This window comes from Colius striatus, chromosome 6 (genome assembly GCF_028858725.1).
Source record: "Colius striatus isolate bColStr4 chromosome 6, bColStr4.1.hap1, whole genome shotgun sequence".
Lineage (NCBI taxonomy): Eukaryota > Metazoa > Chordata > Aves > Coliiformes > Coliidae > Colius > Colius striatus.
In genome coordinates this window covers 979,761-999,950 of record NC_084764.1, presented here as the reverse complement: position 1 = coordinate 999,950, position 20,190 = coordinate 979,761, and the positions used below count along the sequence as shown (strand labels likewise).

The following is a 20,190-nucleotide window of genomic DNA, read 5'->3' as shown; positions in this document are numbered from 1 at the left end:
CACAGGATGCCCAGGGAGGCTGTGGAGTCTTCCATCCTTGGAGATATGAAAGCTTCAGTAGCTATGGCTTAACGCAGGCTTTCACACCACTGCACGCTGCAGGAAGCAGGTCAGATGCCTTCCACAGGAGCACATCCACAATGCAGACTGAGCAACGCTGGAAAGCTGTGAGCAGGTAAGCAGCAGGATCACAAGGCAGTCACAAGGAAAGCTGAGCTGTGACCTGCTGCCTGAAAACAGCAAGAAGATGGGAAGGAAAATCCCCAAACTGCGGAACAGGTCCAAGAAAGATTTCCCCAGCGGTTTTCTCTGGTAACACAACACCAAAAAGCAGGCTGGGGCTTTCTTCACATATTTGCACGTGTATTTAAAGCTGACTTGTTATCCAGATCACAGAGGCACAGATACATGGGGAAAGGCCACTTTGTCACAAAGTCTCCAAAAAGAACGGAGGGACTGAGTGTTGCCATTTGGGCTGTGGAGCCTGTTTCCACTCTGTCCAGCGTGCTCTGCTTTCCTTAGCCCAGAGGTGCCCTCCAGCCTTTTAACTGTGGCCTGGAGCCATCCTGAGACAGTCATCTCCTTATGGCCCTCCAAAACACCCTCTGTCCTGTAAGCTTCATTTCCCTGGGGTAAGGAAAGAGACAGCCTCGGGGCAACGCCAGCTCTTAAAACACCTGGGAGACGGCAGTTGTCAAACGTCTCTCAAGCACATCCATCAAATCATTTCAACGTTTATGTTGTCACACCCAGGTCCAAATCAACCTGCCAGACTGCCTCCCAACATGCAGTTTCACACCTCCAGTTTCCAGGAGGTGCTCAGGCACGATGAGAAGCGGCACACACGCCTGTACCAGAACAGAACGTACAGTGTGCCCCGCTTGCGGCACGCTGAAGATTGCCACCGCCCTTCACAAAAGCCCAGGCAGTAAATGACCAGCCAACTCCCAAGCACTGCACCTAGTAAAAATTTAATATAATAAAACACATTGGAAATGGCAACATTATTTTTAACCATTCACAATTAAAGTGGAAAAATGATAAGGCAGCCATTCATGGAATGATTGTGTGTACAAAGGGTTTGGGAAAGAGACATTAAAATTACAGTTCCGTACATGGAGTCAGGTAAACAGCAATGACCACACACTGTCTTCTCCTGGAAAGCCAAGCCTGCTAAGAGATGTAACAGAAGTACAGTAAGGAATAAAAGAACAGACTTATTTTATTGTAGAAGAAGTCTGAGGTGAACAGGAATCTGAAATTCATCATAAGCCTCATCACCGTAACACAACCACTCCCGCTCCCAAATTATGGATACACCTCCCTCCTCTCCTTCCCAAGCACGGGAAGGAGGCAGCAGCAACTCTCTCAGGAACAGAGGGCAGCATCTCTCTCACTCTGCATATACCTGCTGCCACACAGACCACATCTGCCGCTGCCAAAAGCTCCTGAAGGCTTTGAACCAGTTCCTGAAGAGACAGTAGTTTTCCCCAGTGGGACAAGCTCTGCTTCAGTCACTTCAGCTCGTGTTAGTGCAGCTCCTGCATCTGTTACCAGGTGTTACACAAGAGGTTTATCCCTCCTTTATGTAGGAACAGCAAAAGAACTAGAACAAGAGGGAAAGTACCTGAACACTCTGGGATCAACAGAAACAGCTTTAGTCCAATTCCTATCACCAACTGAGAAATTATTAACTGAGAAAAACAGCTGATGAGAAGACTTCCTAGGGGGACTTACGGAAGGAAGGGGGGACATGCCTGCCACCTGCCTGAACCTGCTGCCACCCACCTCACAGGAGAAAACAGAGGCAGAGATTGCTACTACAGAGAGTAAGAGGAATTTGTACCAAGGTCCCCAGAGGAACAGAAAATGATACCAGATGGCCCTGACTACGTACAGTGCTTGGATTTACTGTGACAGATGGGCAGAGAGGTAAAAAGGGGGCTGTGACAATGTGGACCATTTTATTTAACACACTAAAATACTCTGCTCCAAGAAAACAATGCTCCATGTGGAACTGACAATTGGGACACATTTGGGCATGTAAAACTTGATGTTCTACTTATCACATAACCAAAAGCTTCCTTATTCACTGCAGTTTTGGCTACACAATTGAAAATCATAGTTCAACACAGAAATAACGGAGGCAGCCAAAAGAAATTGCTGCTGCTGCTGCTAAGTGGGTAGGAAACAAGTTAACAAAAGTCACAGAAGTCTTTTGTTATTACCCAGGTGCCAAAATTGAAAGTATGTGTTGTGAGAATTTTGTGCCAATGCTTTCATTTAGAATTGCTCACCTGCTGCTGTAACTTGGCCTCTATAGTTCCTGAATCATTCCCACACCACGGTTCACACCCCAGCCATGGCGAGGCTGCCTGCCACATCCTCATCCACACAGGGGGATCCAGACTGAATGCTGATGTCTCAACACTGCCAACACTGAACAAAAGGCATGGAAGGGACCTTTCCTACACACCTCCCTAAACCCCTGTGATTGTTCTACACCAGGAGGCTGAAGAGGAAGCCAGTCAGGATGCCAGCTCAGCTAGTGGGGTGAGGTGCACCTGCAAGTGACAGAGGACAGTTTATAGAGAGAATAACTGACATGTTTTACAACATGTAACAGCTGGTGCTGCACCGAGCTATCCCTTGCTTCTGCTGCAGATCCTGCACGTGCCCCAGCTTTTGCAAACACGTGGAAACATGAAGCAAGGTAAAATAGCGGGACTATCGAGGAAGAAGGTAAGTAGGGGGAAAGCAGGAAGAACACTGGGAGATGTGGAGAGAACATCCCTGTGTATCATCCTTGTGTGGGAGTAACCTGTATCACAGCAGTATTTCAGCGGGTAACTTACTAGTTGCAGATGTATGTCATTAAAATCGTTTAAGGATGTGCAAGACAGGATCTCCTCCAGGTCACTAATTCTGCAGCTGCTTTTCAGAACAGAACTAACTTTTGAAGGTCTAATTCAAAAAAGCTGCTTGCTTAGGCTTGACACGCTAACCCCACCTGAAAGCATTGTCCTGTGGGAAAACACCGTTTCTCATAGTTTTGTATTGATTTTGCAGAGTAAACACAGAAATGAACAAGCACTTCTGGGAATCAGCACAAGGTCCAGGCCTGGGATACACCATTATCCTTACAAAGTCAACAGGCAAAGCAGCCACTAGTCCAAGAGCCAGGCTATACCCAATACTGAAGTAGCAGACGAGTAGGACAGCGGCCTGTGCAGTATAGTAACAAAGGGCATGAAACAGACACACTCATTCAAATGGAAACAAGAAGCACTTCAGTTAAGAAGTTATTTCAAGCCTTGAAAATTCATTTCAAACAAATAGAAATCATCAAAAGAAAAAAAAAGTATTTGGCAATGTTATCTTTAGAAAGTGCAGACAGAGTACAGCTTAAAAAGGGTAGGCATTAAAAAGTTCTCCCCTACAGAAAGGACGTGATGCTGAGTCTGTGCATGGCAGGCGTTCCTCACTTGCCAATGCACTACAGTCATGAAGAGTACAACATGGTTTGCATAAGAGAAATGGTGCCTGACAAGAAAGGCTGTGCTTTGGGAAGGGAGGGATCTCTTAGCACTCTTCTGCAGGGAGAGGCATCAGCAGCTGGCAGTTAGTCCTCCAGTAGACTTCACCAAAATTCATGCTTATCAGTAAGAGGCAAATGCACAATTCCCAAAGGCAAAGCAAAACACTGAACAGCTCAGGACCCACCAGTCTGGGGGTTTTTTGGTTTGGGTTTTTTTGTCCAGAACTGCTTTAGATACTTTGTACTCTATCTGCAGCATAAATATTTAAGTAAACGTCTGGTTTTGTTAGCCTCAATACCTACTGAACAGAACAATAACAACCCCACAGCTCCCACCCATTTCAGCAGTTCAGACTTGTGAAAATAAGCTAGTAAACTTCCCTGGTCCCTCAGCAGCTGTCTCCAGGAGAGTTCTACTCCTCAGAGCCCAGAACAACTTGATTTCGAAAGGAACTGTGGGTGTTTCTCTCCACACCAGCAGCAGTGCCATCACAGACCCAGCTCCTAAATTCCTGCCAACGGCTTTGGTGCCTGCACTTCACTGCCTTGGCAGAAGATCACCTCCCCAGAAATAACCGCCTTTGAAAACATGATTAACAGTTGTATAAGCGATCAGAGCACTGCCGTTCTCCTCGCTTCCATCCTCCCTTTTAAACAATGGAATACATGGCAAAATTCACCTGTGCTGAAAGCAGCTCATTTCCTACTCTAACCCTACGCTTTGCCTACGTCACTTCTTTCCTTCAGTGACCCTTCTGTGACAACAGCAGTGTTGTCCAGAGTTGCAAGCCTGGCATATTTTTGCAATGTAAATCAGTGACAAACACCACGAGGACCAGTTGCTCTGTCAGGACAACACGGAACCATTGTGGGGAGAACCCCCTTCTTCATTAGTAAGACTTCAACCTCTCCCAGGGCAACCATCCTTTGTTTTTGCTCTCAGCTGTGAAAGCTGAGAACTGCAGGATACTTTGGTGATTGCAATTTCGTGATGAGTCGCTGTGTTCTTCACAGATCACCTTTCTCAAGCTCCAAGTTCCATCTTCCCTGAGAATAGGGCCAGAAGTAACAGTTACAACAGCAAATGTCTTCAGAAAAGAAAGTTACACAGAATTTATGTCTGGCTGCCAAAGTACATTTTGCTACACTAAAGACTTCCTCCTTTTGCAATCAAGGTTCCCTCTGAACTCCGTAAGTGGATGGGATGGATGATGGGTAAGAGACAATGATAACGAGAGCAGCCAACGTTTACTGCTCGCGTCAGGTCGAGGAGGAGAACAGGGAAATCGGAGCTTTTAGTGATGGTGTCCAATAGACAAAACTAGAGGGATAAGGCATCCTAATACTAGGGCTGCCACCTCCAGACGACTGAGTCCTTTTCCTCCAGATGATTCAGGTTTGTGGCTATGAGCAATTCCTCCTACTTCTGGGAGGACATGAACTGTGGCAACATAAAGAAAAGTCCCAGCAGAAAACAGCATAGCAACTCCGGTGGCGTTGACTTCTGACAGGGCTTCTTTGCTGCTCTGGAGTGGGGAAAAACACAACAAAGAAAACAGGAAGAGGAAAAAAATGAGCATAAGCAGAAGTTCTTCAATCAATCATTCATAATTTTCACAGTAGGACTTCTAGCAACTCTTGTTGTCTCTCAGTGACAATGGTTTAATGTGGTGTTTCCTTACACGGAAGGTGCAAGACACAACTGGCATTCTACAGTTCACATGGGGGACAGAAAGGCACTTCTCATCCTAGGTAGCTCACTTCAGACTCCTGGGAACCCTTACAGAAGAAAAATGTCAGTCTTGTAGAGAAGCATCTTGTTTGATCACCTCACAGCAACATATTAAATGGCAAAGTGACAAAATGTGCTCTGAAAATAAAGAGTTCTGATTGCAAAGCTGCACAGTTTAGGAAGGACACTCAAGACTTGTTTTCTCTCTTTTTCCAAACAACGAGTTCAAGTAAGATGTTGGCCTTTCAGTACCTAGTCCTCTGCTAGTCAGAGCAAGATTTGTTAGATTTCAGCCCCAAATCCTCACTCATTCAGTACTTCATTGGTATGTACAAGTAAACATCCAAAACTCTTACCAAGCCCCCATGCAACGTGCATGAAGTAATGCATTTTCTGGATTGAAACAGCACCTCTTCACATCCAACCCAGGATTAAGATCATACTACCCATCATTAAACATAATGAAATGGATACTGACTCTTATTAGCTTCAAAATGCTTCTTGAACAATTTCCACCTCAAGTGTGATGTTAGTTCTCTGGTATACTCTCAGGTACCCCCCCAAAGACAAGAGGTACATCTTCTGCTCTGGAACTCTACAACCACTGTGACAGCTCTTATGGCTAACCAATTCCATTCTTTCTGAAGTGCAGAATGAAAAACCAACTCGTAGTGAGCCCATATCAAAAGAGCCCCCAGACAGCATGTCTGTTTCTATTCGCAAACCCAGCCCTTTCTGTTGTCTCCTGTACTGCAACATCAAATCTAACTCCCTTCCAGCAAGTACAGCGATTAGCCCAGATAATTTACTTAATCTCTCCTCTCATACTTTGAGTTTTATGAGGTCACATATCAGACTCTTTACAACCATAGTGTGTCAGCAGCAGGGCCCTCAGCAGTGTCACATGAAATGCTATGTGGAAACATTTGATTTGGACAGAGAGGATAACCTCATGTACAGTGGCCCATTTCACAGGCCTTTTGTTGTAGAGAGACAAGACCGTGCTTTAAGGAGTATGAGAGGCAAAAAGGCTGAGGAAACAGCATGAAAGCATGAGCATACAGCTCCAGTTCTGGGATGGAAGGGGAAACTGGCAAAGATTATTGTCTACCTGCGTATTAAAATAAGAATGCACGCAGCAGCACTGAAATTGACTCAGTTCTGCAGTCATCAGGTAAAACCTGGTACACAAATAAATTGTTCTCAGTAGGAAGAAGCAGAAGGAAGACAAGACAGAAGTAAATCTCCTCTAGAGAGGAGCTGTACCACTGTTTCTGAGGGAAGCAGGGGTTACTTTTTGTTGCTCACATCCATATTGCTATCTTTTACCCACTTTTAATCTCCATTCTGCTAAACTTTTCAAGCAGTTTGGAATTACATTCTATGAAACCCATGATATTCCTTTCCCCCAGACTCCACCATTAAGCTACATTTTGAGCAGAACAAAGTCACAGACCTACCTTGCTTAGCCCCAAGTATGTCACCATTGACATAACAGGCGCTGCCAATGCAAAGACCAGCAAGTGTTTTCGGATCCGATTCCGCTCCAGCCCAGCGTGCATCAGGAAGGAAACCAGGCCAAAGGCAGCTGGTGCCTGCAGAAAACAACATTCACTGGTCAGACAGTATCTTTGAAAATCCCCTGAAATCTCAGGTGAAGTCACAATATGACTTACCACACTGAAATGCACTGAAACAGAAGAAACTCAGAGTGAGCACTAGCACACTGAAGAGTTCTGCACGTGAACAGCACCTAACGGAAGTTCATGTTCTGGCTGTCAGAGTACATGCAATTGTGCAGCCAAGGTCATTCTGAGTTGTCACTGCTATAATCCCTAAGTCTCCCATAACTTAGGTGACTTTTTTGATGCTGATACTACTCCTCACCCTCAGCTGGACAAAAACTCCCCAAGGAAAGGTCACTGTCAGCCTGCTCATGAACAGAGACTTAAGAGCTCTTCTGATTAGTCCATCATTCAGTTTCATTTCTGTTCCCATTGGGAAGCAAACAAATACTTCCCCTTTCTCCCTCTGCTGCTCTTCTCCCTCCAGTTCCTTAACCACAAGGCACAGCTGTCCTATTACTCACAGTACTTGCTACACCTTTGCTCATGTAAACGCAGCAGCCATCCACCCTGATGGTTCTGAGAGAAGAAAAACTAAAATACATCGAGCATTTGTCATACCCAGGGATCATTATTTTTTAAAACTAGAAGAAAACTGAGTGAAGGAAAAAAGATGGGAAAGCCAAAAGAATCAGAGGACTAGAAAAATAGACACCTGAGAAGGAATACATTTCTCTTTCAAAGCCAGGCATTTGATTATCATCTTCCACACGAGAAATGTTCCTCTTCTAAAATGGTACCGTTTCAAAAGTCAGCTAATTTGACCATTAAGAATTTAAAAAAGCAAGTTTCACTTGGCAATAGCCATCAACTAAGCTTCATGTCAAGATACAGCACTGCTGTTGTCACCTTTGGAGGGGGTTATGTAAAGTACAACTTCTTGTAGAAGCAGTGGAGGCACACCACATGTGGACTTCCTAACACTCTGCACATGCAATTAGCAACTGAGACCCTGGAGGAATGTATGACTAGCTTCTGTACCATATGCACGTGATACCCTCAGTCAAATATGCACCTACACACGTATGCTTGGAACCTCTATAGCTAATAGGTGATGGGAAGATCTTTTTTCCTTAAAGAGCTGCTGTTTGCTGTTACCATCAGAAAGACACTGAGAGCCTTTTCCTGCAGAAATGGCACATGACTGGTGCTGAAGCTACTACAGTAACAGAGGTAACCAGAAGCTGTAATTTAGTACTCTGGTCTTCAGCAGTTTCAAAAGACTAACTCTTTAAGCACTAAAACCCTTTATAACAAACATCCTTCCCGTTTTCTTGAGAAGATCACAGAACTGACAAACTGTTGTGATCAGCATAAAACTGCTTTTCCTCCTTGAACACACCAGCATATACTACTGTGCTTCCCTCTCTCCATCTCTGAACTCTTACAGCAGTATTGGGGTTTTTTGTTTGCCTCTTTAAAACGAAACAAACCAAACCCACCACACTAGCTTCAGAAAGAGTCACTGTGAAGCTGTCGCATTTCTTTGTCAGCTGTTCCTCTCTCTCTCTACTTTTAGAAGGCTTTCCCCAGCCATTGTAACCAAGGCAGGCAGTAGGCAGCCAAAATCCTTACCCCCCTCAGCCTTCGTCATTTGCTGCTCTGTCACACACCAGTGCAGCTGGTCCTTGAAGCTGTGCTACTAACCCATTCACCTCAATGGTGTTACACACCTCCACGTTACATCACAAAGGAAACTTCAGATGTTCAGTAATTTCTGTACACTCTGACAGTCTTTAAAAGAACAAATGGGACTTTGTGGATGATGACTTACCTTATGCAACATAATCGCCACAAACACTATCAACTGGACACTAGTCTGGGAAGTAGAAGCTGCTGCACCCAATGCAACACCATCAGCTGAAACAGGAGTGCAAATTGAGGGATTATTCTTCCATGTCAGTTTCAGCTTTCCTACCCCCTCAAGGGCTGACAGGACACGACAGGTTGATTTGAGGAGTCCTGTTCCTCAAAACGCCATTAAGAATACCAGCCCCACGATTCACTTCCCTTTAAGCCACAACAATTTCAGGATCACCAGACAGCCCTCAACATGAACCATAAGAGCAATGCTGAGAATCCATTCAGTACTCAAGAACTCTGACAAATTAGAACCAAGTAACAAGCTCAGTTATTTTAGTCTTCTGTAGCAGAAAGAAGTGGCTTCCCGTCTCAATATCTGTTGTAGATTCTACACATTAATAGCATTTGAATTATCACTCTTTAAATGAATATTCAAATGAAAATACTACTGTGAACACTAGTTTTTGACCACTTAAAACCAATATAGTGTCTAAATGAAACAGGAAATGGATACTGTATCAACCTTTAATATACAAATGCTTCATTTTGTGAAGAGATCTCTTTTTTATCAACATGTTTTGACTTCACTAGACAAAAACCTTCAGCAGGTCATATTAAAAAGATCATACCTATGCTACATACACAGTGAAGAATTGCATGCACATGAGTTGACTGCATGACAGCTACAGCAGTCCAAGGAATTGAAGAGGCAGAGAGTGAGCACTGGAGTACATTTTCCTGGTAAGTTTTGGAGAGGTTCCTTAGTTCTTCCTGCCCTTTTATGGGTACAAAAAGCCACCTCCAAAAAAACCCCAGGTGTTTCTATCCCACCTAAAGATGAGCAACAGAAGCCCTTGTCAGGTGCTAACCGTTACCCACGTTACCTGCAGCATGGACTACTAGTCCCAGTGTTGTGGTGATTTTGGAGTTCCCCGATCTTGCAGCTTCTGGATCTGAAACGGCCATGAGGAAAGTTAGGGTAAAGAGAACAAATAAAACATGCCAGAAGAAAAACTGTCTCTGTCAGCTGCTTAGGTAGTTATACTCAGAACTACCAGGTTCTGTATTTCTGCATTGAGTTTACTGTAAAATAGTTTGGTAGCTAGCACCTTCTAATCACCTACGTTCTGCCAACAGCCAGTGACAGAACCCTAGGCAGCTCTTTGCAGCTGACAGGGCCATTAACATAGGCAGAAGCAGTTGTTTTCCTAAATATGCTGAAACCAAACATTCAAGCTCTGTGCTGCCAAGGGGAAGAAAGGCTGGTTCTGTACCCCCAGAATGCAGAGTCATTCCAAGCAACCCACACAGCCCAACGTTGGCATTTTCCTTCATGAGACAGTCTGGGGCAGTGTCTGTTGAACTGATTCTGGCAGTTCCTAGTAAGCAAGAAATTCTACTTGTCATGGCAGCAGTTGTAAAAGTTTCCACCCAACACTACACACCACAGAGGAGAAATGCAGCCAGTGCTGCTTGAGATCCAGTGTTTTGACTGCAATTGTTTGACAGCTAGTCAGAAGGCACTCGCAGGTTAGTTCCTTTCCCAGCACAGCAGGGTGACATCCATCACTGTGCAACTGGCAGCAGAACACACACACACACACACACACGCAAAGTCACTGCAATGAACAGGGCATTTAAGGCCTGCGACATCTTTTATTCAACTGTTTAATTTCAAACAGTTGAACAGACTTTAATTATACCAGTTGTCAGTAAACTGACTGCAGGAACACTTCCACAGCTACTTTACTAAGTCTGCGCTGCCACCAAAGTGGAAAGTCCAGTCTTGTTCCTCTCCTCCTGCCTGTCCCCCTGCCCTCCTGTTTCTTCACATCCAGGCACTCACACAGTTGCCCAGTCAAGATCAGAGAAGTGAGAGGGCTAAAACACTGATGTATTCTCCTCACTCAGACTGATCTTCAGAATCAAAGGGAGCCTACTTGAGCAATTAATTGCATCATCTGCACTGGAGTGACTGATGGTGCACTTACACCGAATATGTGAAAAAGAACATTTCCTTTCAATTGGTAAAACACACTCAAAGGGGAGAGTCTTTTGTACCTCCATTCCAGACACTTGGAAGATGACATAACTACCAGACACTGCTTCTTTGGTAGCTTCAAAAAACATTACAAAAACACTACATTTCTTGTGACAGAGGTACAGACTTGATAAAACTTCATTTAATATCCTACTTTATAGTGTGTAGTTCTGAAATAGATTGTAGCCAGACTTCTCCTGGCATTTGCTCTGACCAGAGACATAGGGAGGGATCATAACCTGTACAAACCAAGGATTCTCCTGGCAGTTGCTCACCTGTGTTCCACTGTCATTCTCTCTTACCACTGTTTCCTTTGAAAAGCTCTGAATATCAGCCAGCCAGGGCTTCATTTACCCTGGTCCAGGAGCACAAAGCCGACAGTCCCTGCACTGGCCTCCCATCTGCCCCACCACACTAACACCTTACGAGATCTGTGCAGCTGCACAAGGATCCAACCAAAACTTATCCCACCTCCTTCGTCTGTGTATTTTACTTGTCCCTTGAGATCAATTCCTTAACTTTTGAGGGCCAAATTCCACCACTAGAAGAGATTGTGTGGGAGACAAATGAGCAGCCAAAGGCAATTAAATGTCCTTTCAGATGACAAAACTCCTTTGGTGCATTTCAAGCTACCCTCTGAGCATGAGGCCACAGGCAGGAAACAAAGGCAACTGTAGGCATTTTTAGTGTCTCACAACGAAGTTGAGAAATGCTTGGACTAAGCAGGAAGTATTTTGAAGTGAGTGAGGCTGCAGACTGGTGTGGGAGTCCCAGAACTTATACCTAGTCATTTATGAAGCCTGACCTAAGGTAACTTTTTGTTCTGTGCAAGTTTTACCTATGTGTATGACAATGAAGTAGGAAAAGTGAATGAAGATAAAACTAACTTGAGGGGTTTTTTTGAAAGCCAAAGAAATTCCCTGCAGGTGACACTGTAAAACAGACTCAAGTGTGCAGTCACCCTCCAGCCCTCACACCATGTGTGCTCACACGGTTGCTCCACGTTAGCAAAGGCACTGCTAACATTATGCTCAATTCCAGGACAGGTTTCCAGCACAAACATCTCACACAGACCTTGCTTTATGTTTGTAAGGCACCTACTGGAACTCTGAATGCAATTGGTCAAATTAAATCCCAGATGCATTCCAACAATATTCACAACTTGCTAATTAAGACTAATTAGTGAGTGTAACTGAAGCAAAGCTTTACTCACCATCTGTAGAGTGCACGTGAGAGCTGCCAATCTGATCCACCAAGAGCATGAAGACAAAGCCAAGGACAAGGGACACCCCAATGTAGGCGTGCAGCCTGGTGTGGTCGTGGCCATGCTCGTGCACAGCCGGGATTTCCGCCACCTGCTCGGACTGAGCCACGCGCTGCATCTCGCTTGCGGGGTGATGCTTCCCTGCGGCAGCAAGCAACGCCATTAGGAGCTGGGGAATACACATGGCACCCTCAGTTTTCTCCTCCTTTCCCAAAAGCATTCTTCACCCTTGCTTGGACAAAGGCCTCGTTTCAGGTCTGCCTGGGAGCGTTTCCTTAGGTAAGCATGCATTTATTTGCCCGTTTGGCCTCTCCTCGGATAGCTTCAGAGCTTTAGGAAAAGCAACGGTGATAAGCCAGGCTACTGTGTTTAAATGCTGCACTTCAAATACAAATCGACAGACAAAATTGCTGAGCAGGTCCTTGTTTACCTAAAGTCACCAGTTTTGTCAGTATTCAGAGATATTGTCAAGCAGTTACATCTAAATTTTCACTTAAGTGAGAAAATACAGGACGAGGGGATAAAATAGATTCCATTCATTAAAAGATAATAAAGTTACCCTTCTAAAAGACTGTATGTCTCCAACCATCACACTCTGGTTAAACAAGTTAGCATTGATACAGACTAGAACAACAGTTAAGTCAGCACCACTCAAATTCCCAAGCCCTGGCCCTGGGGTTGAATGTTGTGTGGCTGTTTCCTTCCCCTACACAAGCTTTAGTTCCGTGCTGCTGTCAGACATCGACTTTGTCCCACCCTGAAATCAGGTGAGGTTTTTAATTCAGTTTCCATAGTACAGAATGCTTTAAAATCATGAACTGTACACCAAATAAAGCATTTTCAAACATTTCACAGGTCAGTGACAGTGGGTGGTGGCTCCATCCACAACAACCTTCAGAAAGCAGAGGTGCAATGTAACTTCACTGAATGTTACAGGGTGCCATTTGCCCAGCATACGTGATCTTTATCACAGGCAAACACTCACACACTAAATTCCCACCAACTTCAACAAAACTTATGTCAGTCTCACTCTAAATTTACACAAGCTTAAAGAGAAAGGTGGTTTCTCTGGAACTTGCATTTAGCACTTCCAGTAGTCATTGCCTCACGGCTCCCAGCCTTGCTTAAGACCACAGGAAATTCCTGCCTCTGCAATCCCATCTGACAGAGGGCAAAGAGCAGCTGTTTCAGAATTGGCTGAAGATTACAAGCATTGCCTTAGTACCTTTATGTGAAAGACTTGGTATCAATGAAACACCCATTTTGATAACGAGCAACCAGACTCAGAGTCAAATTACACTCGGAACTGGCAAAACAAAGACATCTCTTTTTTGCAGATATATCATAGAATGGTAGGGGTTGGAAGGGACCTTCAGAGATCATCCAGTCCAACGCCCCTGCAGAAGCAGATCAACCTAGATCAGGTCGCATAGGAGCATGTCCAGGTGGGTCTTGAAGACCTCCAAGGAAGGAGCCTCCACAGCCTCCCTGGGCAGCCTGTTCCCTCATCTACAAATGTCTCAAGGTTCCCTTGGGCACCTTTCTAGGTTTAATTATGTAAATGGATGGATTATAAAATAAAGACAATGCCATTAAGCTCTGTTAATGTTAAGCTTGATGTTAACATAAGACTGGCTTTAGCCACAATACTGGGAGTTAGGAATGGAGTCCGAATTAATTGACAGAACAAACTGTTTTTTCCTAGGTAAGTACCTCTGATACTACTCCTGCAGGAATGGGAAGTGCCTTTTTTGCCACATAGTGTAAGTTAGAGAGTATCCAGCTCTAAACAGCAGGCTGTAGACAGCAGACATGAACAGTGTGCCCTATTTAGTGAAAACAGAATGAAAAATGCCAGCGTTCCCAGCAGCTGTAGTGCCATGGATAGCAGTAAAGACAAGGAAAATTTAGTCTATTTAGAATTATAATTGAGTGAAAAGCAAACCCACAACCACAACTCATTAGAGACATCCTAGAGTGCACAAATTACACTACAGTGTAAGAGCATAATCAGAGGTTCTTTCACTTCTTGATAAAGGATAATTTTATAGATATGAAGTAAACAGAAGATAATGAAAGTAGAACAGCAAATGTGGTGGAAACTAAACCAGGATAACTTAAAGCATATTGCCAAAAAGGAATTTAAACCAGTGTAGAAACAAGAAAAAAAACCCCAGCAGCATAAGAAAACAATATTACAACACCTGTCAAAGCCACATTAGCAACAGTGGTGCATCAGACACAGCTCTCTACGGCCTCAACTTCAGTCTTTTCTCCTGTTACCACCAAGTTGTTGCTATTTACATCCAGACAAATTTCTGATTCTGAGCATGCTGGGAAAAATCTCATACTTACAATGGTAATGAAACAGCACAAGGCTCCAAGCTGAAGATTGAAAGTGCACTCCAAACAGAGGCAATGAGCCCTGGCTATTTAAAATAAGACTGTAAGCTCAAATTGAGCGCTCCAACCTCACGTCCCTACAAGGCACATAACTGCTGTTAGCTTGGAGCATTCATTAGAGGCTGTGGGGTTTTGAATACCAGCAACAGTAGACTAGAGCTGGATGCTTGAACTTGGAACCACCCACAGATACCTACTTGTAATGGACACCTGCACACAAGAAAGAAATGCTTCCTTCTCTGTGAACTAGCCTATATAACCATCATCTTCAGCCAAGTATTGAGGGAACTTAATTCCAAGTTGCTCTTCAACTTCATGGGAGGAAATTCATACGACAGTAAGTACATATAGACCTATAAAACAGTTCCTGCACTTGCTTTAATGAGAAACAATCTAAGCCAAAACAGCCAAAGGCATCCTTACACCTGCTTTGGAATTCCAGTGAAAGTTAAAGTTTAACTCTCCCCAGAATGAGGAACACTAAACATGACCTGGCCTAAGAGGCTGTGGTTCCATGGATCACTCAGCAAGAGGCATCGATCTGCAGCCTGACCCTATCCCTCTGACAAATCACCAGAGACGTGTAGTGATCATGCCCACTGCAGTTTTGTGTCATGCTGCTGTGAAACCTTTCCACCAATCTCATGTTAAAAGCCCTGAAAACAAGCCCCAGAACACCGTAACACCATGACCTAAGTTATCTTGAATAAGGCCACCTGGGTTTGGTTCTTACCCTCCAAAATGTCTTCATAAAGTGCATGTACTCCTTCCGGCACAATGACAGCCAAAGCAGTTCCACAGAGCAGCCCAGCACCCAGAACAGTCACGAGCTTTAGCTTCTCCTGCAAACAAGTACAAAACAACTATCATCTTTTAGAAAGAAAGTGATTTCTTTACTCTCTCTCATTAACAGGGGGGAGAAGATCAGTCTTCAGAACCCCTTGCTGATTTTCATCCAGGAACCCCAGTTGTACAATCTTATATTTTTAATGATTAACTTTCTGGAAAGTGAACATATCCATTGTCTGATGCAATCAGCTGGAGGAGGAAATTAAAGATGACCCACTTGACTGTTAACATCACACAAGAAATGAAACATGGTGTACTTGAAAATAGCAAGATTGCTCCATTAGGCACTACTGATTATTGGGGTGTAATTCATCCTATTGGGCCTCCAACTGTAAGGCCTGCAGAGACAAAGAAAGACTGCAAGTGCCTGAATTTTAAAGCAGATTTGCAGCCCTGTGTTTTATCTCCATTCTGGATTTGTTTTCAAATGTATCCTTTCAACTAGAAGTCACAAGTTCCATGAAATCTGTTAGGTGTGGCACAGCACACAATAAACAGCCTGTTCCCCAAAACAGCCAAGCTAAATGCTAAAAGAAAATACAAGAAACTGCCAAACCAGGAGGACAAGAGAAGCAACACAGATTTAAATACCTTGGTGGAGTAGAAGCGTAAACCACTGAGTCATCTATATTTTTATAACACAGAAAAGGGCCGAGAAAAGTTTTAGCGCTACAGGAAGAGAAAAAGGTTTTAGAGAAAAAAAAAGAGCAGCAGGAGATCTACTTTCACCTACAGGCTTGGAGTCGCAGAAGAAATTAAGGTGTTCCAAGACTGTTACATGACAGATGAGCTGTATTTCTGCCTCTGAATGAAACAGCTGTTCCCATGCAGAAGCCTGGCCTTTAAACTTCCCAACTTCAGTGACACCCCGTTGAATGGAAGGCCACTCAACAGACTCTCTTTAAAAACATAAAATCATGGCTAGAAAGAGTAAATGGAGAGAAAGATACTCCTCTTGTACATGAAAGATGATGAGGATGTGTTATGCATATTAAAAAGGTGCCAGGTAAAGTTTTTGAACCACAGTGTCACACACTCACGAAACATCAGGTAGCCACACAACCTGGCAGAAGAGATCAAATCCCCGAAACAGCTCCAACAGCAGCACTATAAAGAAGGATTTTAAAAGGCTGACTCAAACGAGTCTGAATGAGGGAACTGCACCAAACTGCTAGTGATGCTAATAGACATTTCAAGTCAGAGGTGCAGGAACACACAACAGTGATTACTGCTTTTACAACCATTTCTAAGCCTTCCAGTAGCATTTTAAAAGGTGTTACGGACTGTAAAGGCCTTCAGGGCAGTATAAAACAATACTACACTCTCCATATAATTACAGGTCATGGCAATCCCCTTTCCCCTCTGCAAAGGCAGGTTCTAAAACAGATGTTACAAAAGTATTGCAAGTTTTCAATTTAATCTTCCAAAGATACATAATGTTTTTATTGTGAAGAAGAACAGCTTAATTCCTGTTTCAGGAAGACTTTCTACCTGCTGCTATTAGTAAATGTTACCTTCCCAGTTATGTTCTAATTTGGGGCAAAAAGCTTAGAGAGCTCTCACTCCTCCCAAACTGACTAAACTCAGTTTTAAGAAGATAAATATTAAGAACAGGTTACTATTACTTTTTGCTTCCCTGCAAACAGTCTAAATTCAAAGCCAGGTACTGAAAATCCAGTTAGATAAACATCTAAGAGACTCCACAATATCCCAGCTTGCAGAGGATGTTTCTCACCGTATCTGTTAAGAGCTCTTATATCACAAGTATCAAGCATGGGAGTTCAGATCCCGGCAACAACTCGTGTAGCATACGCTGTGGCAGGCCCATCATTGTCTTCCACACACAGTGAGATGTCTGGGTGCTAACAAAACACTGATGTGAACTACTGAGGACGTGGAGACAGACAGACAGCGTTTGACTAACAGGAAACCACCTGCTGCCTGCCCAGATTGTGCCATCCATTCTCCTTCAGGCACCAAAATGACACAAGTTGCTGAATCTCCCCAAGACAGGCAATGTTGCAGAGAAGAAATAGGAGGCTCCAGAGAACTACACAGCCAGCTTTCTGAGAGCAAGCCAAATGCAACCACAAGGAAACAATTACAGCACTCCCAGCGAAAGTTAGTAATATGCAAGAGAGGAAAGCACCTGCAAAGTTTCCACCAACATGCACTATATGATGGCACACAGAACAACTCTACTTTATAAACTGCTGAACAGTGGCAATCTACATGAGAAGATAATCACCCACTGCTCATAAAGTCACTGCAAAACAATATTGCACCTTAGAAGGAAAACAGGCAGCTCATTTGGACAGTGCAGCACTAATGTCTCTAAAATACAGGCATATATAAACACAGGGAAAATAAGAGTCACAGGTCAGGTGTTTTACAACTGCAAACACAGAGAATTGCTTGCTTGGGCATCTCTGAATCTTAAAGATCCACGGAAGTAACACACACTATGAAGTTACCATTTCAAAAGAAGTCTCCTTCTCACTTCCAAACCCTTAGACACGGTGAATATAGAGGTGTTATATATATATATATATAACAACTGCAGCCTACCCAGACCAGCAAAAGGCATCCAAGAAATCAAACCATTTCAGTCTGTCATTAAAAACAAGAGCAACACAGTAAACAGCACTAAGAAAAAATGCATGGGTATCACCTGAAATACCTCAACTTAAACTGTTTCACTGCCCAGCAGTTGGTTTAAGTCTGCATGGCACTGAAACTCTTACTTGGACCTCACAAAAACTGACAGCTGTTTCCAGCAGCAAGCAGTCCCAGGGCAGTCAGCACTGCCTACCCCTGGCACATCAGCACAGCAATCCAACTGCTCCAGCTCCACTTGTCTGAAGCACATTTAGACCACCACTTAAGACACATCCTGGAGACCCATCCCCTGTTATTTCCAGCCCAGTTAGCCCAGCAGAGTACTGTCCATTCAGATTAAGGAGACATTTGCACATGGAGATAAAGCAAAGCTCTGTTCAGTCTGTACCTCTTCACCACCAATGTTTAGTCCTATCTGGCTTTGCCAAGAATATCCACAGCTAGTTAAAAGAGTGGAAACTAGCAACTGAACACCATCAATAGGCTTGATGGCAACAAGCCCTCATCTTAAGGAACGTATTCACACTAACAAGTAATTTTTTGTTCTCCAGCACCTGGAGTGGATTACATAAAGAACTCGTTTTGTGGCAAGTGGGAGGAGGCATTTCTCCTCAATAAGGCCATCTGCTAAACTTCTGGCAGCCCAGTCATTTCAGTTTGAAACTGCCCTCCTGCAGAGCCCTAAGAAATCCCTTTAAACAACTCTACCCTCTGACCAGACACTTCCAGGAGTAGCTAGTATTTGCACGTAATTTACACATCCTGCTCTTCTTTTAAACCAGCAAAACGTGTGGATCCTTAAAACATCTGATTTCAGTCAAGTGTAACATCGAGAACTTAAAACTTCTGAGTTTAAAATACCACCAGCAAACCTGACTGCACACGTGCATGCTGTTAGTAAACACTGCACACACAAAAGGCTTCTGCTTATGTAGAGTGCTGGCTTTGGATCCACAACACATCTGTATTCTTGCAGCTGCTGGAAGCCCCAAAAGGTTTAGAAGCCTGTTGATTCAACTGTAATTCCCCAGAGCCTTCTCTCCCCCGGGCTGAATAAGCCAAATTCTCTCAGCCTGTCCTCACAGGAGAGGAGCACCATTTCTCTGATCACTTTTGTGGCCCTTCTGTTGACCTACTCCAACAGGTCTTTATTTCCTATACTCTGGAGCTGGATACAGCACTGCAGATGGGAGTCTCAGGAGAGGAGAACAGAACACTTTATGTAGCATTTTTCAAACAAAAACCACCTTGAGTTACACAGGACAATAACATCATTAGAAGTTACACTGTAATCAAAGAGCTGAGGTTTAACTTTGAGCAGCACAAGTCGTGGACAAAACTGGGATCCAAACCCAAGTATTCCAAGAACACTCTTGGAATTGCTTTTGAAAAACCTAACTTGTGCAGCCCATAGACACACAGTAACAGAATCTCTGACTTGAGCAGCTTCTCACACAAGCTTCTAAGAACAACCACGTCCAGCTCCTGTTGTGTCCTTTCACTACATGCTGAGACTTCGCTTCACCTGTAGCCAAGACACTTGTCTTGAACCTGGCATGTTCAAATGGCTCTTGTACATGCTGTAGAACAAGCTTAGGTTTACACTACAACTTGGGAATGGAAATTAACACCATAACTTCCTTAAGAGTCTTTCAAAGTGACATTATCCCTAGCAAGCAGCACTTGCCCAAGGGACAGCGCTAGCTCCTCACGGCACATCTCTCCCTCTACTTTCTCCCTCAGCAAGTAACGAGCGCTTTGGCGAAGCTGTCTTACCTCGGAAAAATTAACTGCCAGGGGGATAATTCCTGCCACATAGCAGGCGACCAGCATGGCCAGGGACAGCAGGCAGATGGAGGGGAAGTCATCCATGGCGCTGCTTTCCGACCGCTCCCTCCGAGTGAAAGTCACCAGCGACCGTTTTCAGCTGGCCCCGCACGTCTTAACCCGTGCACACACCGAGCTCCCAGCAAAGGCTTTCAGCCATGTCTCTCTCGCCCGGCGGCTCCGGTCGCGCTCGCTCCCGGCGTGCGGCAGCCGCTATCGCACCCGACGCTGGGGCAGAGGGCGGGCAGGGAATCCCGGGGGCGCCAGGCAGCGACACGCTCCGGAGGAGAGAGCGGCCCGGCCCGGGGGTAAGGCAGGCCCGGCCCTCGCCGCGGCCAGCAGGACCCTCCCCGTAGCCCCTGACGCTAGGGGGAGCGGGGGGAGGGCGGCGGGCGCTGGGGCGGCGGGCGAGGGCAGCGCGGCCTGAGGCGGGCCGCGGGGAACCGGGAAAGCAGCACCAGCGCACCCCCTCCGCCCCGCCCCGGAAGC

The 20,190-nt window shown here is 44.6% G+C and overlaps 1 protein-coding gene across 1 annotated transcript; it reads right to left on the bottom strand.

The window, feature by feature from the left end:
• Positions 1–952: 952 nt before the first annotated feature.
• On the bottom strand, positions 953–20,189 carry SLC39A9 (solute carrier family 39 member 9). The gene is made up of 7 exons (XM_010202200.2): positions 19,651–20,189; positions 15,140–15,248; positions 11,953–12,144; positions 9,583–9,651; positions 8,670–8,755; positions 6,731–6,865; positions 953–5,064 (listed from the first exon to the last, which is right to left on the bottom strand). The coding sequence occupies exons 1-7, from the start codon at positions 19,744–19,746 to the stop codon at positions 4,834–4,836; spliced, it is 918 nt and encodes a 305-aa protein (XP_010200502.1). The 5' UTR covers positions 19,747–20,189; the 3' UTR covers positions 953–4,833.
• Between the last annotated feature and the right edge of the window lies 1 nt (position 20,190).

Excerpts from the sequence above, each read along its gene's own strand:
- SLC39A9 (XM_010202200.2), bottom strand. The coding sequence starts at position 19,746 with ATGGATGACTTCCCCTCCATCTGCCTGCTGTCCCTGGCCATGCTGGTC. Across the intron at positions 9,652-11,952 it reads TCACGTGCACTCTACAGATG|ATCCAGAAGCTGCAAGATCG; the intron begins GTGAGTAAAGCT and ends TGGCCGTTTCAG. Across the intron at positions 5,065-6,730 it reads CATACTTGGGGCTAAGCAAG|AGCAGCAAAGAAGCCCTGTC; the intron begins GTAGGTCTGTGA and ends TCCCCACTCCAG.